The sequence below is a fragment of the Alosa pseudoharengus genome, unplaced genomic scaffold (genome assembly GCF_046254945.1).
Source record: "Alosa pseudoharengus isolate Yale_2024_CS ecotype anadromous, Long Island Sound unplaced genomic scaffold, YU_APseudo_1.1 YU_APseudo_1.1_scf_16, whole genome shotgun sequence".
Taxonomy (NCBI): Eukaryota; Metazoa; Chordata; class Actinopteri; order Clupeiformes; family Clupeidae; genus Alosa; species Alosa pseudoharengus.
The window spans coordinates 19,631,783-19,656,767 of record NW_027468630.1 but is presented as its reverse complement, the minus strand read 5'-3'; the positions used below and the strand labels follow the sequence as shown (position 1 = coordinate 19,656,767).

Genomic DNA, 24,985 nt, shown 5'->3' with positions numbered 1-24,985 from the left:
GGCCACAAGCAGAGAGAGAGTGAAACATAGAACGTGCTACAGAGAGGATGAAATGGAGAGCACGAGAGAGAAAGAGAGAGAGAGAGAGTGAGTGAGAGAAAGAGAGAGAGAAAGATGGAGGAAGAGAGAGGCGCCGACTGTATGACCACACTTCTCACAAGCCATTTTGCACCCTGTAACGAGGCCGCAGCAAGATTGATGGACTCGGGACGGGGCTGGAGAAGGGAGGGGGGATAGAGGCGAAGTTGAGGAAGAGGAGAGAAGAGGAGATTCTTCCTGAATTCTGCTCTTGTAATGTATGGCGCTGCTCCCTAACACCCCAATTTAATTGAAATATAATTCAACTCAAGCTGCGGCGCCTGATTTAATAAAACATCTGCGATGAAGGATTGCCGGGCCTCAGAAGGTGGCATAAACAATGTGGCTTTGGGCCTGAAGCGCAGACGATCAGAGCGTCGCCGTGAGCAACAGGCGTTAGACGGAGAAATGAGTGCACGATAAGCGTGCGTGTCAGGCCTCTCTCTCTCTCTCTCTCTCTCTCTAATCTTGTGTGCATGACTAAAGTTCAGCATCAAAACAGATTTATGAAGCCAACGTCCTTGCAGATACATATCTTCGGGAGCATTCATGCAGATACACTTGGTTAGCCAAAGGAGAATTCCACTGTTTGTCTCCTGCGATTTGTTTGATATGTTTGTTTTGGAATTGTGCAGAGAATGAATAGTGAGTCATGATATTGTTCTATCTTTCTCTTCCTCCCTCTCTCTCTCTTCCTCCCTCTCTCTCTCTTCCTCCCTCTCGCTCTCTCTCTGTGTTTCTTCCTGTCGGATCGGTGTGTTCTGTGCTCCAGGCAGGGATGATCCTTGACAATGGAGTGAAAACTACTGAAGCCAACGCCAAGGACAAGAGGCCGTTCCTCTCGCTGGTGGGCGCGAGGTGAGCACTCTACCCATTTCCTCTCATTTGCTCGCCTTTCATGTGCGGCACATCTTCGCCCATCACGTCCCACCGGGGCCTGGCACATTAAGCACGCAGAGCTGGCTGGCGAGCTGTCAGGTTAAGTGCAGCTCTGCCTGTGAATCCGCACGCTCACAGAAGGCATCAAACTGTCTGCCGCCCCATCTCCATCTGCCATGACCAGCGGCAAGAGAATGAGTCACTGTGCAAGCCTGATCTTTATGCCGGCATAATCGAAAGCCACCATTAAGCTCTGAGACATTGGGCTAATTGAATGAGCTCTAGGGAGTTGCAGAGCATAGTCAAGCGTTTAGAGATGACATGTTTTTCTTGTATGTTATTTTAGTCACATTTTTGTCTCTTAATTTTTTTTTTTTTTTTTTTCTATTTCCCCGTTCTGGTTCCCGTTGCAGATACGGCCCACATCTGGATGCTGACCCGTTTAAGCCCAGAGTCCCAGCGCTGATCCACCACTTTGTGGCCTACAAGAACGAGGACCACGGGGCGTGGCTGCGGGGAGGAGACGTGTGGCTGGACGACTGCCAGTGAGTAGCAGGCCTCGCGCCGACACCCATTTCCGACACCCGTCAGTGCGTCTCTGCAGTGACCGACCCTAAGGGGCGGACGTGGACAGAGATGTCCGCAGCTCAGTTGAGCTGTAATCTCCTACAGTGGAATTCTGTTAGTCATACAGGGGAACCGAAATCTGACATGATCTACTGGTGTACTGCATGGTCCCACAATTCACTCTATGCTGGCTGACATAAGTCAGCAGCATGCGCTCAATTGTATTTTGTTTTTACATTAATCATATGTTGTGCTATTTGTATGTACAGTACTAGAGGCTTACCATACGTCTCTTAGCTCATTTCATATGCATGGTTTATGGTGGTTTAACTGCTGTCATGTTTTCTTCGACAGATTTGCTGATAATGGTATTGGCCTGACGCTCGCCAGGTAAGGGTGTGCTCTTTAAAGATATGCATGCATTTATGGGAATATGAATTGATGTGTTTTATTTATGGAACGTCTTGTACGACCCCTGCATTGTCAGTTTAATTGGAAATCGCCTTATATGGAGGCAGCCGGAGAAGCTGGAGGGAAATGAATGCATCGGGGAGAGAGTGGGAAAGCAATTTAGCCGTGTGGAAGTAGCCTCTCTGGGGATGGGCTGGGGTGGAGGTGGAGGGTGGTCGGCGGTGGTGATGCTGATGGTGGTGGGTGGCTGTTGAACCGGTCTTGTCCTCTCCCCCTCAGCGGAGGCACCTTTCCGGACGATGACGGCTCCCGTCAGCAGGTGAAGAACTCGCTGTTTGTGGGCGAGAGCGCCAATCGAGGCATGCCCACGCCAATGAACACTGTCTGGGGCCCAGGAGGACCTGATCTGACCGAGAGGACGCTGCCCCGAGGAGTGTAAGTATTCAACAACACCAAGACAGAAAGCTCCATTTTGAAGTCCACTTCAAAGTGTTTTCTCTCACACGATGTTGACCAAATAGGATAAAAAAGGAAGCTAAGGTCAGAGCATTCTTAAATGTGATGTTTAAGTAATATGAGATACAAAGAGCGGAACAATGCGTCTACTCTTAGCTCCTGTGTTTATGGCGCCACAGCTGAATATGTCACACAGCCCTCTCATCAAAACACTGCACGCCTTCCTCTGTAATGACACATTTGACATGCAGAGACTGAGGCCAGCTCCCTTTGTCTGCCCAAGATTAGAGATGAAGGTTGTGTCCCATCCGCAGCTGATGCATTTTTATTTCATCGTGCAAAAACAGCAGCGCTGCCTGCCATGTTGACACTGAAGCGCTGATGAATAATTTCCTGCCCCCTGAAGGAACTTTCCCATTCGAGGAATGCAGATATATGACGGGCCCATCAACGTCCAGAATTGCACCTTCCGCAAGTACATCGCTCTTGACGGCCGTCACACCAGCGCGTTCGGCTTCCGACTTAACAACTCCTGGCAGAGCTGCCCCAACAACAACGTCACCGACATCACATTCGATGACGTTCCGGTAAGTTCCACCCTGGAGCGACTGCCCCCCCCCCACCCCCACACACACACACACACCCAGTCACACACACTCCCCCTGCTCTTTGGGGGTGATGTGCTCAGTGGAATATGTGGAAATGAGTTTTGTGTCGCGCCGTGTGGATTAACAGCACTGCCTCGGAGGTGGTGAGCAGGGATGTGAGGCAGGGTGATTTATTTGCTGAGGACCGACGTGTCAGGAGGGATTTTGGGGGCCTCAGCTGTCTTGGCGCTGATGCCACACAGAACAGAGGGCCGAAGGTTGACAGAGGTGATACTACGGAGAGAGAGAGAGAGACAGAGACAGTGACATAGAGAGAGAGAGAGAGAGAGAGAGAGAGAGAGAGAGAGAAAGAGAGGATCCTCTTCTCCAGCTTATCTCCCTGCTCTGTGTTTCTTGTTTCTCCCTTCTGATGTCAGATCACGTCCCGCGTGTTCTTCGGCGAGCCGGGCCCTTGGTTCAACCAGATGCAGATGGACGGCGACAAGACCACCATTTTCCATGATGTGGACGGCTCCGTCAGTGAGTACCCGGGGGCGTTCCTGGTGAAGGAGGACAACTGGCTGCTGCGCCACCCAGACTGCATCGATGTGCCCGACTGGAGGGCTGCCATCTGCAGCGGGCACTACGCCCAGGTAAGGCGCACCTCCGAGACCTGCCAAAGCAATCATTATCACGCCCAGGCAGGCACGCCATGTTCTCTCTCTCTCTATCTCTCTCTTTCTTTCTCTCTCTCTCTCTATCCATCACAAATAAATAATTCTCCTGTTTTGATCTGTTTTGAGTTTGCCTTATCTGGGCCCACCCTAACCTCCACCCCGACCGCCTCTGCCCCGACAGATCTACGTCCAGACGCGCAACCCGGCCAACCAGGACCTAACCATGGTGAAAAATGAGTACCCGGAGCAGCCACTGAGGCTGGTGGGCGCCCTGGGGAAAAGGAACCACTACCAGCAGTTCCAACCAGTGGTGGCCCTGACCAAGGGCTACACTATGCACTGGGACCAGCCTGCCCCAGCAGAGGTCACCATCTGGCTCATCAACTTCAACAGGTTAGCCGCAGAGGACCCGAGCGAGAGAGAGAGAGAGAGAGAGAGAGAGAGAGAGAGAGAGAGAGAGAATAAGTGACAGAGAGAGAGAGAGTGCAAGTGTGTGTGTGTGTGTGTGTGTGTGTGAGAGAGAGAGAGAGTGTGAGTAACAGAGCGCGTGAGAGTGAGAGTGATTGGCAGAGAGAGAGTGAGAGTGAGGGACAGCACATAAACATAAACACAGCACCAAAAAAAATGAGTTTTGGAAAACTGGCTTAGTGTCTAAATACACACATTCAAAACACATTAAGGCCAGGAAAATGTGCAGCCGGGGTTTGAGGTTTGTGGTGGAGACTATGCTTAATGCAGCCCTTTGTATAACTACGGGTCAGGTCAACGTTAAAAATGGACAGAATACAGTGCTGATGGGTTGTAATTCATTTGGATGCCAAGTGCTCGTCTTAGAATAAGAAGTCCTGAGTTCACTTCACCCTCAGGACGGCTCTCTGGCTCCACCTATAGAGCACAACACAACACATATATTTTATTATGACTGCTTCTTTTGTTCTAACCCTCTCTCCTCTCTTTTTCACGCAGGGGTGACTGGATAAGCGTTGGCATCTGCTACCCTCGAGGAACCACCTTCACCATCATCTCAGACATCCACAATCGGCTCACCAAAGAGACGCGGAAAACAGGCGTCTTCATGCGAACCATGGACCGGGACAAAATGGGCCACGGGCACCAGTCCAGGGGATACTACTTCTGGGAGGAGGACACCGGGTAAGACCTCCGTCTGTATTTTATTCATGAGAGTATTCAGAGAAGCTCCCCTACAGACACTGTTCTGAGGACAGTCATGCCATGGGGGGGGGGGGGGTTGGTGGTAGGTGGGTGGGTTGGCAAGGGTGGGAGGCTACATCCTTCCTCCAGCAAATGCAGGCACTTTTAATTGGACTCTGTCCCTGTGGAGTGAAGTGTGCTGTAGCACAGCACCGGGTGCAGTGTGCGCTGTGATTGATGTGCGCCTCTTCTCCTCCAGGCTGCTGTTCCTGAAAGTGAGAGCGCACAATGAAAAGGGGGACTACGCCTTCTGCTCGGCGAAGGGCTGCGAGAGGGTGAAGATCAAAGCGGTCATCCCCAAGGGAAGTGGCCCGAGCGACTGCATGGCGGAAGCCTACCCGCGGCACACCGAAATGCCCATTGTCGATGTTCCCATGCCGAAGAAACTACCTCGCATTAAGCTGGTGAGATCTTCTGCTCAATCTACTTTCTGTTTCGTAATATTGCAACAATAGCAATTGACTTTACTAAGGTGCTTTACCAAGCCTAAGGCCTGAAACCCAATAATGACATCATGCCTAACATTGTGCAATAATCATAAATTATCATTATAAGCAGGAAGTGAAGCATTATGCAGTATAACATTACATTTACATTTCATTCAATTGGCAGACGCTTTGACTGCATCTGTCAATAGTATTAGTAGTACTAGTATAATGGCATGCCAATCAGGGCTCAATGTTAACTTTCAAAAGTGGTTAAAAGTGGCTGCCAGCTTGGCAACCAGGCATGAGGTTTTGGTTGCCAAAGCCAACCAAATCTTGTTGCCACTTGCAACAATCAATGTCCAGCCCTGCTGCCAATTCAATGATCCTTTTTAGAGGAAGCTCACTTGTTTCCTTTTGCCACCTCTTGCCACAGACATCCGAGCACTTCCTGGAGATCAGACTGGAATCCTACAACACACGCTTCTTCCACATCAAAGAGGACTTTTCCTTCATAGAGGTGTGTGTGTGTGTGTGTGTGTGTGTGTGTGTGTGTGTGTGTGTGTGTGTGTGTGTCTGTCTTCTCCATCAATGGCCTCAGCTCGACTCAATCAAAGGCTTGCTTAAATAATAATGAGGGCGGTCTGAATTAATCTCACGGATATTGAAACAACCTAATCGATTTCAGTGCTATTAATTTGACCACATCATCACGCCGTGAGGTCTGCCCTTAATGGCGGGAGCGTCAGATGTGACCGCATAACAATCAACTGATAGTAACCGGTAAATTCTTGTGCCACTCCACTAGGTCAACGGGAAGAAAATCTACCAGTCTGATGACGGTGTGCAGCTGACGGCCATCGAAGGTCACTCTGGGAAAGTGTTGGACACCAAAGGCTTCCGGAACTCTCTTCTCATGGGCATCCCAGCACAGATAGACAACTACATCACTGGCCTTAAAGAGGAGTAAGACTCTCTTTGTGGTTTTACTGATCTTTCACCCCCATCACTGAGTGTGCCGCAATAGCCATTATGGGCTTTCAGAGCAAACTCAATAGCCTTCCCCAGAGGGATTAATTACTGCAAATAAAACATTGTGATATTCTTTTAATGACTCCCCTCAGAGCATTCATCAAGAAAGTAAGTGTCTGTGTCTGTGTCAACTGCCACTTTTAACGATACACCTGTTCTGTTTGTTCCCACAGAACAATAGTACTCATCACCTCAAAAGGACGCCTTGTGACCAGAGGGCCCTGGACAAAAGCACTGGAGAGAATTGGAGCAGACCCAAATGTGAAATTGAAAGGTAATAATATTCCCCCAAACATCATCTTTATAAAACATTGGGTAGATCAGTGTTTACATCAAGCAAGCTCTTCAGTCTGCATTTTGTGGGGAATTTTTTTTAAAATCCTCTATTTTATCCTGACTGAATACATAGTCACATGAATGAAATGGTATTCTTTTAAGAGACAGTTTTGTCCTGAGGCTGTAATCATCGTTAGTCATAGGTAATAATTAGGTAATAGCGTTTCCACATAAAATTGTCTTCCTCGTGAGATTTAGGATTTCCACATTCCCGTTGCTCTTAAGTGAAGTGTGCACTAGAGGGCAGTGTTGATCCTTTTTGTAAGATGGATGTGCACAGTATCATGCACTTGAACATCTACATGGCTTTGTGGATTAGACATGGAGACATTAAGGCCATCAGTGAGATTTATAGTTATTTGAAGCATGGATAACATAATATAAGCAACCTTTCGAGAGATTCCATGTGTATGTTACTACATATATAAATAAAGCCTCACAAATGGACAGAAGTGGATAAGACAGATAGCAGTGTTTAGTTCATGCCATGGTTTCATTCCTTGGGTTTTCTTCCATTATACATCTGGAGCTCTTGCTCATGGAAAGCCAGACAAACACATCCTACACGTGTGTGCAATGCATGCTCAGGATGCCTCTGATGGCCATACTCTTGCGTGCCAGAACAGCAGGGTCCTTCCTCTGTCTGGTACTCCCTGTCTTTAGTGTCATGCTATTTCCACTACTGTTACTGCTACTGCTGCTGAGATTTCTACATCTGTTATTAAAACATTTTAACAATTGAATCATTGTAGGGGACTTTTAGAAAATATTACATATTAAAATGAGAGGTGAGCTGTAGGTAAAAGAAGTTCTGACCCCCTCTCTATTGTCTGTGTTTCAGATAAAATGGTGTTTGTGGGATTCAAAGGGAGCTTCAAGCCCGATTGGGTGAAGATGGTGGTACACGACAGTCAGGCCAAAATCCACCAAGTCTTGCCCATCCCCATCGTCAGGAAGATGAGCCTATAAGGGAGGACTGCGTGCGTGAGCACTAGACTAGACTAGACTTCAGTCTCGCTCTCACCACTGCCTAACTAAAAACTGTGTGGGAGCACAGAGTCGTCAAAAGCACAGAGAGGACTACTGAACTCGAGGAGACGACGACAAAGACTTAAGAAGAAGAAGAAGATAAAACAGAACCATTCAAAGCATGCGTTTGTGTTGCCTAGCTTACCCTCCCAGCTGGTCTCGATATCTGTGACTATGTGGACGTGAGTGAGTGTCGTCAGTTGAGTATACTTGACTTTCCTGGAAAAGAAAAACAGAAGAAAAAAATGACATTCCTCGTTTCGTCCTACTCAGTGATGTCAAATCTGTCTCATTCCAGAAGAAAGTTGTTTTTACTTTGCTTCTATGGGGTTTCCAGCTTAATATTGTGATGTTTTTCACACAGTCGTCTCATATCAACATTTTTTGGTGTTATGTTTGAGTTCAAAAAGTACCAGCGACCAAATTGTACCTTAGTCTAAAGGACTAAAACATTTCGGAATGAGCATCCTCAAAGATAGGGATGTGTTTTATCTTGGCCACTGAAACTATAATGAAATGTAAAAGTAGCAATTTCAGAATTATAAGTAGAAATCCAGAAGTAATGGCAATTTAGATGGGGCCACACTTCCAAATTATGCAGGGAAGATGATTATATTGTCTTCAATTAAAATGTGTTGTTTACAATATGCAAACTGTGGATGACATCTTGCACTCTTCAAATGATAGCTTGCCATAAATACCTGTTATGTGTATTGGAATGGGGCACTCCATCAAAATTTTGAGATTAGAAATATTGGGACCAAAATGAGATTAGAAAGACATTTACATGTTCAGTGGCACAACAGCACAACACCAGCGCACTGGTACACAATATATGGGAACGTTTTTGAAAGTGTCCTTTGTTGTAATAATTGACGTTGGCTACTTTATCAACTCCTGGAGTAATTGTATGTGGTTTGCTTGCAACCGTTAGCAGGAGCTGAATTGTCAAAGAGATTGTCTGCCATATAGCCATTTTTGATGGAATGCCTCCCTACACGTTGTTAATTAGCAACCTTTTGGCAAGAAGCCGGAGATTCCTTTTTGCCGAAATAGCTGGTCTTTTTTCGGAGATTGTAATTGTTTATGTTTTATATGTTTTATGTGTTTCTAAAATTCCTCAGATTGATAACAGAGATATATTTTATACTTATTTATTGTACAGGCACAATCAAACAAATATAGAAGGGACATCTTTTAAGTTGTAATGCATTTCTGTCCTTACTGTAAAAATATAATTTACTACCATTTAAATGAGCATACCACGCCAAGTGTATGATTCAGTATCTACATCAGCCATTGTTTTAGTTGTATAGTGGTGTTATAAATGTGACTTTGAGAGAAGCAATGTAAACCCATTACTTGTTCAGAATATTTTGTACAGAAATAAAAAAGAAAAACAAAGAACGTGTGTGTGCTATTTTTGTCATCTGAACACTTTAAGTGCCACAGAAGCATTTCTCATACTTGAATTTCTGTCAGATTATATCAGGGTAACAAGTGACAACTAACTAGCTCTGCATATCAGAGTAGGAACATTAATTGGATGTTTGTCAACTGGTGTCTTTGAAATGAAAAATGATGATTTGAATGAGCTTCAGTGAGTGCGAGTGCGATAGGCATCAGTAATGCGTACGTTTGTGGGGCCCGCCTGCCTGTCTGCTGTCTGGGGTCCTGCAGGCCTATGTGGAGGGAGTTGCTCCCAGGCCCCTTCTAAATCACACTGGAATGCACTCCAGCTCACAGGAGGAGGGAGGAGATCAAAACAGGACTGAATTCCGATCATGGTGTTTCTTTTTTTTTTTTATTACATGTCTTTTCAGTGTTCAAGCAACAATATCCATCATCCTTCAGCTCTTTGTGAAGCAATAACCCACCATAGCATTAGGTATCTGCTCCAAGAAGATAAAGTTGTATGTTCTCACCTATCTGCACCTCCACGGCACTCTACTCCACATGATCTGGGTGGGTTCAGTCATATCAAGGCTGAGGCAAAACATCTTGTCCTAATGAACAATATTGCTGTTAAATCTGGCCCCAGTCTGGGCACAGGGAGCTGAGGATAAGGTGAGATATTCGCCGGGCCTTACCAGATGGCGGGGAAATGTGAGGGGCCGCTGAGGTCATGCTGATCTGGCTTGCCTTGTGGAGGTCAGCAAGTCACAAAGAGATTACATCTGGGACACATGCCCATAGTGCTTAGGGAGAGAAAGAGGCGCCATTTTTACCAACAGAAAAATCTTACACTGTAGTAGTTTTTTAATAGTGAATTTGGGAGTGAGGACTTACATTTGTGTTCACAACACCAGAGATGGAAACATACAGATTTATATGTACCGTACTATCAAATGATAATTGATCATTAATTGTATTATGAATGGATTAGCGTTCCACAGCAATGTTGTAGATCCCAGGCACTGCAATTGAACACAGTCTGTGAAAAACATTCAGCTTTAATTTGCCTAGAGCAAAGAGAGACACAGGGGACATGTACATTTCTCCAACCCAGACCATCCATTGAATTGTCTTAACAGGTGTGTAATCAGAAGAATATTTCTCCGAATTCTCAGCAATCATTTTTGAATTGGCTGAATATCATCTGATTGAGTTGAACTGATAGATCATAGAACAGAATGTGCAGAATTTCTCAAACAATGGCTTTGTAGAATCTGTAGCTAACAGCACACTGCAAGATCACAGTGACAAAAATGATTCCAGTGATGAAATAATCGCAAAACTGCATTTTCTTTTTTATATGGATGTATTACCGATTTAAAAACACAGACAAACAGGATGTTTGGCACCATTATTTTTCTTTACCTTAGAACAGAAATGTACATGAAACTCCACAAACATTTTCTATGAAATATCAACTTCCAATTACAAAAAACAATTTTAGAACAAAATTAATTTACCAAATGTAGGAGTTTTATGAAAGAAATCCCTAATGTAGGTTAATTTATAGTTTGATTATCGGATGTATTTTCAAACAGCAAATCTGAGCCTTGGTCAAGCCAACACACATTCCAAACCTTGAATTACATGCTTGCTCACCTTTGCGTTGGTTGTGTGCGTGACAAAAGGACATTCACAGTAGACATGAAACAGTGAACATTTTACAAACTCAGAAAACTCAAAAAGAAGTGCATTGAATGCTGTACAGTTGAACACTGAAAACAGAAATGGAATTGTAATGCAATTATAAAGTAACTGTCATTACCAAGTACCCTATTTAAAAATTGGATACATTTATCCTGTTCGAATAAGGCAAAATGGATATCAGCACAGGTAAACATGGCCTTAAAAAGTCATTAGAAATCAACAAATTATCATGTGTAGGATGTAAAACAGTACCAGGTACAACTCATCTTTAACAGTAAATGCATCAATGGATTCTGTAACAAAAACAACCAAGCATTTTCACAGAGCAAGTATTGAACAGAAAATGTTGAATAGTCTGGTTGACCAACTAGTGACGGTCACGACTTTCATTCCCAGTGTCCCTTGAGCTGTTTTCATGTGAAATCGCCAAGTCACAGCTCCCCTTCACATCTCCCAGAAGCTGCTGGGAGGTAACTATTAAGCTGCCACATCAGAGCTCCTGCTTGCTTTTGCTAGCTTTGTTGGCTGCTTTTTTATCTGTCTTTTTCTTGGCGTCTTTCTGATCTTTTCCCTTGGCATCTGGCTTGGCAGCTTTCCCAGGGTACACCTGGCCTTCCACGGTGACATCTTCGCAGCGGTCCTGGGCCACCAGGAAGTCTTTGATCTCCCAAGCGAAGCCGCCGTCACGCAGCATGAAGATGGCACGGTTGGAGCCCACTACGAACCTGGAGAGAAAGCATCCCAGAGATCACTCTATATCTCTATCTGTGAACACACAAACTAACAGTCAGACACATACAGCAGTAAGCTGTAGCATCAGATCTTGTCCTTTAAACGTGTCTGTTCAATTTTATTATTTTTAGATACGGTAAACCAGGGACTAAAAACAGTATAATTTTCATTTTGTTTCGTTCTGAGCAAAAACCTTTTTTTCATTACTGTTCCAGTGTTCCAAAGCCTCTCCTCTCCTCCCTAGTAACCGCTTAGAACGTTATAGAAGAATGGTTAATAACGTTCCTTTAAAAATTACGTTGCCTTTACAAATTGATGGCCAGTGTTGCAATATTATACATTTCTAGCCTAGGCAATTAGCCTATATAATATTAGATCTTCAAAAATGTCTGATAGCCAAATTCAGGCACAGAAAATAACCCCCAAGCTTTAAACCCTATAATAGCCTAAACTATGTGTGGCGCTACCAACTGCATAATGTCTCTGGTAGCCTATGTTATTTCACACAATCTTTCAGTGATAGTGAAGTAAATGACAATAATTACCGTTAATAACCGGTTATCTAAAATTGAAAATAGCGTTTTCACTCTGGAACAAGTGAAATTGGTTTTGTTCCTGTTTTCGGTTACGTTCATCTACAAATTTAGTTTGTTTCTGTTTTTTGTTTTTTTAATCGTTTCTAATACCTGCGACAAACTACACCTTTAAACACAATTTGGAATACAACATCACACCGTCAGTTCATAATGTTTTTACTTGATACGCAAGTCTGCTTTTGGATTGCTCCAGGATGTTGTCATTACATACTAAATCCTCTGGAGCTAAACTTGACTTGAGGACTCATGAGGATTTCAGCATGTGGAGAGCACATGTTACAAGTTATAAAATTGTGCAGACCATGTCACTGAGATACAGAAAAAAAGACTGTTTTACAGTATTGTATTTTACAACAGAAACACCTTTGACGGAACTTTACTCTTTCTATACAGTATGCTTGACAATTGAAGCTTTATGAGATGCACTTTGATCTGACCATTCACTCATCCCCCTTCATAAGTGAAGGTCAAGATTCACATGAGGCCCCCTTGTCAATTCAGGAGACTTTTATCACAAAAATATAATACAAATGTATAAGGTATACCTTACATATTATGATATATGCAATGCCTAGATATTTTGGGAGGCAAGACTATTCAACAGAGAACCAATATAGTAATTTTGGACATAAGGAATTAAGTATAATAAGAAAAAGTAGGCAATTGTTGTAATGATGTGACAAAATGCTATGTGTTAAATTGCTTTATGCTGAGAATATAAAACATGAGGCAGCTGCCACTCTGCTAGACCAGCAATCAGCCGCAAAATACCCAACATGCTCGGGCTTTATTACAACTCACAACAGTCCTGCTTACAACACCATCGTTCCCCCTGTCGGGAAGCATAGGGCAATAATTAAACAATGCTCCATACAGTGATGTACCTCTGAACATCATAGTTGGCGTTGAAGAGGCTCGACTGCCACAAGCTGGTGATCTCCTCTGTCTCCTTCTCTGTAGGATTTCCTGACACAGACGCAAACACCATCAGCGTCTTCCCCTTCTTGGACATTTTCAGAAGTTCTTCGGGCTTGGATGGGTCCACTTTGGAAAAGTCTACGGGGGGAGGGGATCTTTTGTGTTCAGGGAGGTCACCCTCTTCAATGTCATCATCTTCCTGAAAAACATTGGAATGGTTTGTGCACATGTGCAATGTACATTAACTCATGTGCATCTAGCTTAAATCTATCTCTACTCCTTTACTCATAATCATCTTAGCAAGTGAAAGTTTTCAATTCCATATCCAAAGAATAATGTGGTCCCAAAGAGACAGTCGTAAATTAATGCAGGTAATAATTGATACATCAAGTGTCATACATGGCAAGGAAGATCTTCACTAAAATCTAAATAAAAAAAAACATAGAAAGCAACGTAGAAGCTAACATGTATAAATGCTGTGTGGGCATCGACTAAACGTGAGTCACCTGACAAGGTAATGATGCTGTTAAACGTTAAACGCACAGAAGTATGCTAGTCAGCTAAACAAAACGTAGGCAAACTTTCATTTGGCCATCATTACATGAACTACAACGTTATGTCCATTACGTCCACACACAACGTGTCAAACCAAAAGAAAGACATCTTACTTTAAGTTAAGATACTGTGACCATTATAACAAAACTCTAACGTTTACTTAATGTTCCAACCTAACGTTGACGCCAAGAATGAAGTTTAATCAGGATATCTTCAAAACACTCACAACAAAAAGATGGCTCATAACCGACGTCAGTTAAACAGATTCATGATGAAATAAATTAACGAATAAACAAAATATAAAAAGTCAGACTTGCTTGCAGACATAACTGTTAACGTAAAGTAGACTTGCATTTAGAATAGGCTAACGTCAGTTGTCAGGAGAGAGAGAGAGAAAGAAAACTTAGAGCCCAACAAACCTCCCATTGTTCCAGAAGTCTCGCCATGTCAGCATCATTGTAATCACGAATGTCTTTCTTCTTTTTCGGTTTGGTGTCTGTACATTGTACAACTAGAAAAGAAATTGCAAAAATGAAGAGTACAACATTGACTATTCTCGATTTGACGGGGGACGCCATCTTTACTGCTGGTGCACGAGCTGGAAGTCCCTGATTGGCTTAACATTCTCTATCGTCACAAGTTTTCTAAAGGGGCGTGTTCCCAGCCAAAACCAAAACTAAGGAAAAAAGAAGAAAGTCGTTTTTAAAAAATTAAATAATGATGATGATGATGATGATACATAGGCCTACACTCTGCTGAGAAACTGATTGATTGCTTCAGTATATCAAACTGACAAGTGGGAGAGGCCATAGCAACCTCAAACAGTCGGGGATTTAGAAATATGAAACTCTTTCACAAAAACTTTTATTCTTTTGAGGAAAATGCAGTCTTTTTCACTTTCAATGTAAACTCTCAACTGTGAATTTGATGTAATGATAATCTTTTAGACCTAACCACCATTAGATGATGTTCTGAATAACTGCATAATCATTAAAAAATACAATATAATAAACATGTGTGGAAAAACAAAAAATGATGCCTCTGTGTCATCCACAATTGGATTTGGGCCACCAGCAGATGACTATACAACTTTGCTCACGACTTTCTAAAAGACATGTCACTTATTCAGAGATGCTCCATCAATTTAAACAATAAACATTTTACTTAACTCCATGCAAACATGAGGGGGTAAGATCATTATCAACAATGGCTCAATTTTCCCCACTACTTATTTAGGGTTTAGAGCTATAGTTTTGTTAATTCTCACACATTTTTACACACTGCTAATTCATCAATAATGTGCCTAATACCTGCATGCCAGAAATTATTTGAAAGGCAAACATTTTTTTACTACTTCATTCCTCCTTCCACAACTATAGGTGAAAATGGAAATTGCAAATTAAATGTATAGGGTCACTAGAAATTGTGCATGTTTGCTCTCCCATGTGACGTTAACTTTGTGTCAGAAGGGAGAGTAGAATAACATTGTGGAAGCGTGTAAGTTGTAGTTGCAAAGGCACAATGGCAAGTCGGGGACCACTGATAGTTATAGTTAGAGGTGAATACATTTATGTTTATGTTTGTGTAAAAAAAGACACTGTTGTCCAAGTTATAAAGTAATTTATGACACTGTTGTCCAGGTTGTAAATTAATGTATAGCATATAAACACTACATTATAAGTTAAAATAATAGTTTGAAATAATGTTGAACTTACATTAATCATAACAATAATAGCAATATGAACACAAATTCAAATATCAATAATGTAAATAATGAATGTTGCTGTAAACAAAAAACATAAACATGCAAACCATATTTAATTTAGATGAATAAGTAAATAAGTAATAATAGGTAAAATATTTTGTCTAAGTACATACTTGTTGTGTGTTAGTGTTAGTGTAATGGTTAAGGAGCTACCTGAAAAGTTGTGAGTTCAATTGGCTTCCACCATTGTGCCCTTGTGCAAGACACTTAACCCCAAGTTGCTTTGGCAACAATGAAATCCATTGCAATGTAATTGACGTAAGTCACTTTGGATAACAGTGTCTGCTAAATGAATAAATGTACATGTAAATCTTCAGGTCAAGAGTGGAGTGGGAATATATGAACTATTCGAATCATAGCACATGCCATTCTCATCTCATGATTCTTTTTGAGGTCCTAGACTGGGACTGCAGATTTGTCAAAGAAAAAGGTGCAATTATGCTTCACTTCAACAGCCTCCTAACACATAGTATTAATTGCACATGCCTACACATATTTTAACCATCTGGAACAGTCCTGATTAACCAAGCAGATGGACATGCACTTTTGCCAGAAGAGAGAGAGAGAGAGAGAGAGAGAGAGAGAGAGAGAGAGAGAGAGAGAGAGAGAGAGAGAGAGAACAGAAGTCAGCAATTAGTGACATAGAGATGATGACAACTAGTCACCATTGCATTTCTGTCCATCTGAGTCTCACTTCAATGAGAGGCCTCCTCCCCTTCCTGCCTCTGTTCGAGTTGAGTGTTAGAAGTGAGAGGCTCATTCAACAGAATCTAAGCAGTTTCCTCTCAGGACACTCCACCCAATGGCACAGTGCCCTGTGCAGCTGTAAGACTGACTAGGCAGAACTTTGTAGCTACAGTGAGTACAAACTGGCGGTTCAAGACCCCCCTATGTTTAACTCGGCTAACCAAATAGACTAGCACTTTTGATCTATTTTTATTTTATAATATAAAATAATATAAAATAAAATTACCTTCCAAAATAGCCAAACATGCTGTAGAGGAAAACATGTCAGGTCAATAGTATGCCTATGCCTAAAACTAATCTGAGATAAGGAGAGCAAAGCCTTCATTACTTTACTGGCAGCAACTATTCCTTAGTTTAGGCCAAAATTTCAATCCCACTCTAGGAAATAAAAAAGAGACAAGCAAAAACGTAGCCTATAGGCTAGGCCTACACAAAATAACCTTCAACTTTCTAAATGGTCTGTCTCAAATGGTCTTTCACCAAATAGCCTATGTCACCAGCAAATAATTTATATTTTTTTAGTTCATTTTTTTTTTAATCACACTCAGTAGGTCCATTTTTGTTGCCTAAGTCTAAATGGCCAAACCGATATAGGTCCTATAGTGGCTATCAGCTGTGTCTTTTCATTTATGCTGCCTTAATCAGAAACGTTAACATTTACTAGCAACTGTTATACATATATATAACTGCAGTATAACGAGGTTTAATATAGAGATCAACCGTTTCTCCCAGTTAAAACTTGAACCCAACAGAGCATAATTGCAAATCTATGCTACACACTCAACAAACTTCAGTTTGCTGTATTTGGCTACTGTTTGAATACGTCGTGACGTGAGGGGACGTGAAACGTAAGTTAATCTTGAACTGTCGTTACGGCTAGGCGCCGTTCTCTAGAAGTAGAGAACAGCTGTGTTTCATTGACTGAGACAGTAGAGTTAGACAAGTCAGATAATCGCATGAAAACGGTGGTATAACGCTATTCAAACTGTTGTCCATGGTCACTTTGGCTGAAAAATGCGTGCGGCCAGGCAGGGAAATTGAAGGCGGGCATTCTGTCCTTTTGGGAGCGGCTGCACGGGTGTAACTTTGCCTCTACACCGGTAGTCGAATGCGTCCCACGTCGGGGCCTTTGGAAGGGATGGATTGTGGCAGATGGATCATTCAGCGCTTGAACGAGGATATTAACAACTGAAATAACTTTCTTTTATGTGAAAGAAACGCGGGCGGGAGTGACTTGCTGTTTTCCTGTTTTCGGATATAATATTCTTGTGGTCACATGAACTCATACACAGCTGAAACTTGCTAACTTGCTATATTTTCGAGGAAGCTAACGTAGCTAGTATGCTATCCCCTTGCCTTTGGTAGTTAGCTGCAATCAACCAGCGCAAATGCGGCCACACCCTCTACTGCTTCCTGATACTGGAGATGTAGCGGGGGACTAAAACACACTTTGTAAGCAGGAATAACAACCACTTCTTCTGAATGAAGTTCTGAAGTAAACAGCAAGTGTTAAAGTTGTGGACTACTTTCATGAAATTAACATTTCAGTCGACAGGATACGACATCGAGATGAATATCAAAACCGAAACCCGACACCATCTATGCCGGACAAGACTTTGCCCCGCTTTCTGCTAAGACTGCATATTCACAATAGATATGCACATGGAATTCAGTTTGCAGAAAGAACTCGTCTATATCACGGGATCTTGTATGAGAAAGAAAAGGTTGAAAGTGGAGGGAAGCACGGCCCCGTGGCCCCTCGCTTGTTTTGAGTCTTATTTTGCTTCATTGATGAAATGATGGTGCAGGAAAAGCAGAACGATCCCGAAGAGGTCAATCGGAACTGGTCACGGAGCGCAGGCATGCGTCTGCCGCACTGTTACAATAGGGTGGCCAAAGTCGGTGGGTACAGTTTAGATTATAGTTCGGTGCAACTACATCCTGCGACCGTAACGCAACGAGGATATCACAATTCATTTTTGTTTGATGCAGTTTAAGAAAGGACATGATATATTATTTAAATTGGCATTTGTTGAGTGAAGAAAAACGTGAATATTACCCATTTTCGTCAGGAGGAAGAAAATACATCTTTTGAATCTCTAGTCAACCTGCACTTTGTTTTTGAGGCACTGCAGTCAACATTCTGGGTTTTGTTCATTTGATATGCTATGGACCAAGATAGCTAATGGAAACCTGTGAAAACGTCACTTCTACAAATATCAGGGGCAAAATACAAAATTAATGTGTTGTGATATAACAGTGATGGAATCATGTAATGTTCAAGATTGAAACGATAGTTTGACACTGAGAAACTCAGCATGTATCATTGAAGGGATCTTTGTTCTTTGATTGACTATTTGTTTTCCTCTTATTTGTTGAATAATATTAATCATACATAGAAATGTACGTATACTCTATAGAGTATTGCCAATCCCACATCAGCAGTGCCGAGACATGAAATAATATTGTATGTCTTGTTGGAAAGGTTCCTGCAAATGTTTACCACAAAGTTTCAATGTCCTGTTCTCTTTCAAAGTTGTCAGTGGATTTTAATGTTTTGAAGGACATCAAGGAAGACTTCTTGGCCAGTTTCAATGTTTGTAAAGAAGGTGCAGATATATCTCTTACTTAAGAAGATGTCTTAATTTACATGTGTTCACTATGGCTTGTACAGCATAATCTATTTTTGTACCAGTCGGCAATCCAGACTATTAGCTCAACCATCCTACTATGGCAAGTAGTGGCTCGGGGAAGTCAGTTAGTGAGGTTTCTACCAGCATTTTAAGTGGCAGCTTGCAGCAGAGGAAAAAACTGTCTTCCATCTGTGATGCGTGCAAGAGCAAAATGCAATTGGTGGCAGACCTGCTTCTGCTCTCCAGCGAGACAAGGCCTGTCATGAGCTCGGAGGGGGTGTCTGTGGCGGAGACCTTCGAGAAGTGCAGGGACACCGTGATCGCCCGGACCAAGGAGCTGTCCATCCTCACCCACGACATCCAGAGCCAGCTCAACATGGGCAAGTTTGTGGAAGTTGGGGACCGGCTCGTGGAGATGGGCGACCTGGTGGTCTCTTTGACGGAGTGCTCAGCTCACGCCGCCTATCTAGCAGCCACGGAGACCCCTGGATCCCAGCTGGCCGTGTCGGGCCTGGTGGACCGGTACAAGGTGACGCGGTGCCGGCATGAAGTGGAGCAGAGCTGCGGCGTGCTCCGCGTCACCAGCCTCTCGGACCTGACTCCCCAGGTGCTCCTCGAGGTGTCCCAGAACATCTCGCGAAACCTCAGGACCCTCTCGGACGTGTCCACCCTGGCCAGTGAAAAGTCCAAGGACAAGTTTGCCAAGGAGCAGTTCAGAGCGAGCGTGCGCTGCATCAGCACCAGCGCTCAGGCCCTGCTCGCTTGCGTGAAGGAGGTGAAGACCTCGCCGAGCGAACTGACACGGAACCGCTGTGTCCTTTTCTGTGGACCGCTGGTGCAGTCTGTGCACGCGCTGGTGGGCTTTGCCACTGAGCCCCAATTTTTGGGCAAAGCAGCCGTCATCAGCCCCGAGGGGAAGGCCGTGCAGACAGCCGTCCTCGGAGGGGCCATGAGCGTAGTCTCAGCCTGCGTCCTCCTGACCCAAGGCCTCAGGGATATCTCACAGCATCCTGAGAGCAGCACCAAGATGCAGGACTACAAGGAGCGTCTGCGGAACTCGGCCTGCGCCGTGTCGGACGGGTGCACACTGCTCTCTCAGGCACTAAGGGATCGATCGTCGCCCAGAACTCTACCGCCAGTCAACTCCCACTCTGTGAATTAAATCCCCTTCACTTTGCAAATTATTCAGTTCTACCCATTAATGGACATACCAAAGAAACTCATGATTGTCCAGGATGAGTGAATGCTTTTCTTTATTTTCTTCTTTTTCCTTCAGCTTGGTATGCCTGTCAATCAGGTGAGCAGAGTTCAACAGCCAAGTTTGAAAGATAGAAACAAAGTGTAAGTCACAGGTTTTTTTGTCACGCTGGATGTGATTTAAAGCCTTCACTAAAACTGACCATTAACTCATTTCTAATCCAAACTCACCCTTGGCTTCATATTGCCAAAAGACAGAAAAAGCATCCCAGTCAATTTAAAAGCAGATTTAAAAAAAAAGTTTACCTCAGTTTTCAGCTATATGAAAACGACAGACAAAATGATGGATGTAGCTTCACTTGTCTGACCAATGACATGGTGATCTGTAGAAGTACATGAGTGTAGTGAGTGAGCGTGGGAAGAGTGTTCATACTTGTGTTCCATGTGTGAATTTTTAAAAATGGGTTCAAGCTGCTGTGAGTGTGTGCCATAGGTTTTACACTATTATTTACCAGACTTACAATGGTATTGTAATGTGTTTTTGAACATGCATGTACTGGAGTATTTATTTCCTCTATTAAAATGTTGTTTTCTCATGTATGTCCCTTTTGGCCTGCTCCTTACGATTTGAAAGGGTTTTGTTATTGAATCAGACAGTGAAGCTGTTATTAAGCACTGACCGTTTGTAATGAACCAGATGTCCGATGTTGCATTGCTGAGGGATGTTAATGTATTTTACGATTCACTGACTATGGCATGATCGCATTTGCAGTTGAGTGCAGCTGAATGTTTTCAAGGTATTACAGAGGATTTTTTAATGTCTCTAGTGGGTGATTTTTTTATTTTTTATTCTGTGTTAATTTTGTAGGGTCACGTCTGAAATGTGTACCAATGTCCGCCTATATCATGCCTTGTAGGTGTAGAAACCCAAGGTTTTAAGGAATGCGCATACCAATGTGGAAGCAGATTGGTATTGTTATAGACAATGCAATAACAGAACTGACAAGTAGTCTTGATGGTTATTGGCTAAACAATTACGGCTTGATTTGGCTTGAGGTTTTCTTCAGGTCTTGAGTTGACTTCACTGTTTAAACTTGATCGTATAGGTGTGGTGTCTTGGTGTAAAAGCGTTCCAAAGCAGTCGGTTTTTCTCACCGTTGAACCTAAACATGTCTTAAAAATCTACTGGTACAAAACTGATTAACAAAAATAATAAGTGTGTTTAATGTCATTTGATTATATAACAAAAGGAAAACATCAAATGCCCAGGAATGTTTTCTTAACCTATGTGTCATGCAAAAAACCTCTGGCTGCTACAGAAGATAAAGTTCTGCCTTTGAATATCCCTCCGATACACAACCTAAGCAAGACTAGACCCTGATCTGTTCCATTTGTTATCACAAGGTATGATAAGCCTCCAGCAACCTCCGAATCCAAGCCTGTGCTCTTTTGATGTCTGGTTCTAGGCCTTTCTTGCAGCACCACACACATGGAAAAGCATAGCTACCATGTAAAGAGACCTAACCCGCATACTTCCCAGTAAAAATACCAGCATACGTTGCCCTATGAGACAGAAAATGCTATTGCTCAGAAAATGAAACGGGTTGGGTTGAATTAGAGCACGCTGGTTCTCCTTTCATTCTGTTCAAGCTGTGCAGGTCAAAATGTTAAGGCTGTGTACAATTTTACGCGAAAATGTTATGTTGGCATACGTATTTTACATTCTCAGAAAATGTCTTGGGGATAGAGACTTATTCTCAAATTGACAATACATTTACTATGCAATGTATGACTAACTGATTCTGGATGTGAAAGTTGAAACTGTGACTCAACTTATCTCTTTTAATTGAAGAACAAATCTGCTGCTTGGTTCAAGGGGTATTCCTATCCCATACAATGACAATGGATTATTTTGTTCTCTTGGTTTTTGAATGACAAACCCCTAAAAAGTTAGTTCACAACAGGAAACCAATAGCCCTTGCTATCAGGAGACATTTCCTTCTGAGCGCAAACTGTTGGAGTAATAATTTCAAGCAAGGTTTCGCCCATTTCCTGCTAAAGAAAGGAAGTTTTGCCTATCCCAATCCCAGAGAGCTACTAGTTACCATCTGTGCTCTGAGGTAAAGTTTTGTCCAAATGAGTATGAGCCTTTTTTCCCAGCCTTGAGCCAATATCCTGTTTCACCGCAGTGTTGTCTTTGTAAACACGTCATACTCACAGCCCTATCAGGATCCATGAATGACAAAGTGACATCAAAGCCAAGCGAGGTATGGGCGGCTAGTGAGCTCAAAAATATTTAAATACAAAACATTTTTCCTGGGTAAAATGCCTCCCCTGCGTCAACAAAATATATGTCCACACCTATTCATCTGTTGTTTTTATCATAGGTATAATATTTCACAATGTTATGTGTTTAAAAAGTATGTCAGTACCACCTCAGTGAAGTTGAGTTTTCTCTATGAGGAGCTAGACCACTGATCCCTGTAAAGTCTAACCAAGAGACACTTGCTAGTTGTAATAGGACACTACAACAGTAAATAGGATGATACTATATCCATTATTCATAGATCCGCTGGATCCAATAACAAGGATTTCCATGAAGTAGTTGCTGAGCAGCCGCTAACAAGGCAGGTTGGTTGGGTAATTCTCATAGAGAGAGCCCATGCAATCTAACCTGGGCAGAGTTGAACATCATACAATTAAGAGAGATTTGCTGAAGACAACAGGTACACACAGTATATCAGTTGCCTTCACTACGTGTCTTATTTTTTGTCTATTTTGTCTTTTTGTGCCTATAGACTCTTGTAATTATACTGTATACTGTATATTTGTGGAGTAGATCAAATAGAGTCTTGTGTTTTTGTCCTGTTCAGATAAGATAATAGGAGAGCCCAACTCACATGAAAAGCAAATATACTGCACCCTTACAGTAGGCTACTGTGGGATGGTGCCCAGAATACGATCAGCGTGATGGAAAGACGGCTGCCCCTTGAATGCCCTCTTCGGTCTGTGCGTGAGATATGATACCCACAGCCTGTCAAAACATTCTTCCATTCTCTCTGTAGACCCACCCAGGTTTCTATCTATATGTACTGCCATAAGTCAATGTAAATCAGCACAGGGAGTGAATGAAGGAGGGAAGGCCGGACACAAATGCTGGACACATGTTGAAGACTGAGGTAATTCAGGCTGTCTGGATATATTTTCATACAGGAGACGGCATGAGCGACTGAGGCTATTGTTAAATGTATCAATATCAGATATATGAGCGTTGAACAACACGATCATAGCTTTTGATCCCAACATCTGTTTCATTGCTTGAGTAGAGTAAGCCCACTTGATTAAACGTGTGCCGAGGGAATCGACGAAAAATCAGAGACAGAGACTCCAGAACATGTTTGATACACCCACCCATGTTTTCTGGGTTCTCGGTGCTAATAATAGGACCAGCAGCATGTGTTCCTCTCCACACCTCTGTCTTTGGAACTGCCCCCCCTACTCTCTGGACTTGAGTATTACCCAAGAACATTCTGGCACAGAACTGGACAGTGGCCTCTTTGTGTGGCTCCCACCCACAATCAGCAGCGGCTGCGTGTTTGGCGGAACGACGCACGAGGCCTTTTCCCACCCTTCCCTGCGCGCTGCACTCTGGACGCTCCCCCCGGCCGGGGTGACCCCACCTAGCCCGCTATTGTCTCGTGGCCTGCAGAGGAACTGCGGGGTTAAGTAGGACAGTGCGTCAGCCTTGGAGCTGCTCGGCTGTTTTTAAAATAAATGACACAGGAAGAGCACAACCACCTGTGGAGCTGACAGTTTCCGAAAATCCCAGGATTCCTTAAAAAAATTCCAGATCGTCGTTAAGCGGGGCATGGGAACAAAGAGATTTCCCATCAGTGCTGCAGGACGCTCGCTCTCTCGCTGCCCAAATTAGGGATGGTGCGAGTGGAGGTGTCCTTTTTCTACCCCTTTGTCCCACGGCCAATCTGCTTAAGTGCATGTGGGGAAATTGGAGAGCTAAGTATGCAATGTAAGACTATAACCGCCTGCTGGCAACATGATCTGATTGCCTCCAAATGTATATGACTCCTTCAGACAGCAAGAGGCTTCACATTCTCTCATCAAGACATCTGCTGTCAGGGGAATCCAGTTGGCCCGGGGATATCTATCATAATAACTGTATATGAGGGATGAAAACATAAGACACATCCAGAGGGCTCTTAAATGTCTTTAATGTTGTGGCTTTACAATTTTGGCATAGATACAGACGAGAAGTGACTTGCCTGCAACTAACCAAATATTCACTCCCACCTCCCACCCATAATCACAATTTTTATTAAACAAATTCGAACAAGTTGGACTGCAGACCTAGTAAACTGTTTCTTCAAAAACCACCGGCGTTTACACTGAAAAACCCACTCGCTATAACAGTTTACTCAGCTTCCTCAGACTGCTTGGTCACAGTGGTATGTGGCACAGATGTGTCAGGGTGAAAATGTTACACAATGATTAAGAATGGAATTTCAAAATGGGCAAGTACTCTCACAGCTTTATAAAGTTATCTTTTTGCCCTAACAGTGACAGAAACATAAGCAAGAAACACCCTCCCATAGAAAGGATGACCCTTTTCTTCTGACTATACGCATTGCAATGGCAGGATCACAGCAAGCAATGACCACAACAGGGTCAGTACACGTCAAGCTGACACAGGAAAGGAGCATGAACATGGGAGTGAATTGTCCAGATCCGTGTTTGCTTGGTGTGCCTCCACGTCGTGTTGGAGGCTAATGTGAACCAGCAGTAGGTCTCTCGGAGGGGAGCATTCTCTGGCTGTGATGTCATTCTTCCCAGTTAAGACCAAGCCTTCCTTTTGTTTTACAAATACATAAATAAGCAAACAAACAAAGTGTGGCTCTCTTCCCCTGAATGACGAGCTCCTAAACAAGTGAGTGATAATGGACATGAAAAAACGAGGGATGCTGCCCACCACTCCCCCCACCCCTGCCCTGCCTTTCTCCAAATTGTCAACAAACGAGTAGCAGGCAGTCCGAGTG

At 43.2% G+C, this 24,985-nt stretch overlaps 3 protein-coding genes across 5 annotated transcripts in view; 2 read left to right on the top strand and 1 right to left on the bottom strand.

The window, feature by feature from the left end:
- The window catches only part of cemip (cell migration inducing hyaluronidase 1), a 62,965-nt gene extending 53,884 nt beyond the window's left edge, over positions 1–9,081 (top strand). For 2 of the 3 annotated variants that reach the window (XM_076287357.1, XM_076287356.1), the window contains 9 exons: positions 851–936; positions 1,371–1,502; positions 1,879–1,914; positions 2,215–2,370; positions 2,798–2,978; positions 3,416–3,631; positions 3,837–4,048; positions 4,622–4,807; positions 5,067–5,346. In XM_076287357.1, coding sequence (XP_076143472.1) covers positions 851–936; positions 1,371–1,502; positions 1,879–1,914; positions 2,215–2,370; positions 2,798–2,978; positions 3,416–3,631; positions 3,837–4,048; positions 4,622–4,807; positions 5,067–5,322 — 1,461 coding nt within the window. In that variant the 3' untranslated portion in view covers positions 5,323–5,346. Of the gene's footprint in view, positions 1–850; positions 937–1,370; positions 1,503–1,878; positions 1,915–2,214; positions 2,371–2,797; positions 2,979–3,415; positions 3,632–3,836; positions 4,049–4,621; positions 4,808–5,066; positions 5,347–5,690; positions 5,813–6,100; positions 6,259–6,497; positions 6,599–7,501 lie in introns of those variants that run through there. The other variant, XM_076287358.1, reaches the window with a different exon arrangement.
- Positions 9,082–10,124: 1,043 nt separating this feature from the next.
- mesd (mesoderm development LRP chaperone) lies at positions 10,125–14,175 on the bottom strand. The gene is made up of 3 exons (XM_076287355.1): positions 14,012–14,175; positions 13,004–13,236; positions 10,125–11,516 (listed from the first exon to the last, which is right to left on the bottom strand). The coding sequence occupies exons 1-3, from the start codon at positions 14,168–14,170 to the stop codon at positions 11,282–11,284; spliced, it is 627 nt and encodes a 208-aa protein (XP_076143470.1). The 5' UTR covers positions 14,171–14,175; the 3' UTR covers positions 10,125–11,281.
- A 2,786-nt stretch (positions 14,176–16,961) lies between these two features.
- tlnrd1 (talin rod domain containing 1) lies at positions 16,962–20,530 on the top strand. Its single transcript, XM_076287354.1, has one exon. It carries the CDS (start codon positions 18,835–18,837, stop codon positions 19,897–19,899), a length of 1,065 nt encoding a protein of 354 aa, XP_076143469.1. The 5' UTR covers positions 16,962–18,834; the 3' UTR covers positions 19,900–20,530.
- The last annotated feature ends 4,455 nt before the right edge of the window (positions 20,531–24,985 follow it).

What these genes read in the sequence shown, in the direction of transcription:
- mesd (XM_076287355.1), bottom strand. Translation starts at nt 14,170, where the DNA reads ATGGCGTCCCCCGTCAAATCGAGAATAGTCAATGTTGTACTCTTCATT. An exon ending in GACTTCTGGAACAATGGGAG is followed by an intron (nt 13,237 to 14,011) that starts GTTTGTTGGGCT and finishes AATGTTTTTCAG; the next exon opens with GAAGATGATGACATTGAAGA. An exon ending in GCCAACTATGATGTTCAGAG is followed by an intron (nt 11,517 to 13,003) that starts GTACATCACTGT and finishes CTTTCTCTCCAG; the next exon opens with GTTCGTAGTGGGCTCCAACC.
- tlnrd1 (XM_076287354.1), top strand. Translation starts at nt 18,835, where the DNA reads ATGGCAAGTAGTGGCTCGGGGAAGTCAGTTAGTGAGGTTTCTACCAGC.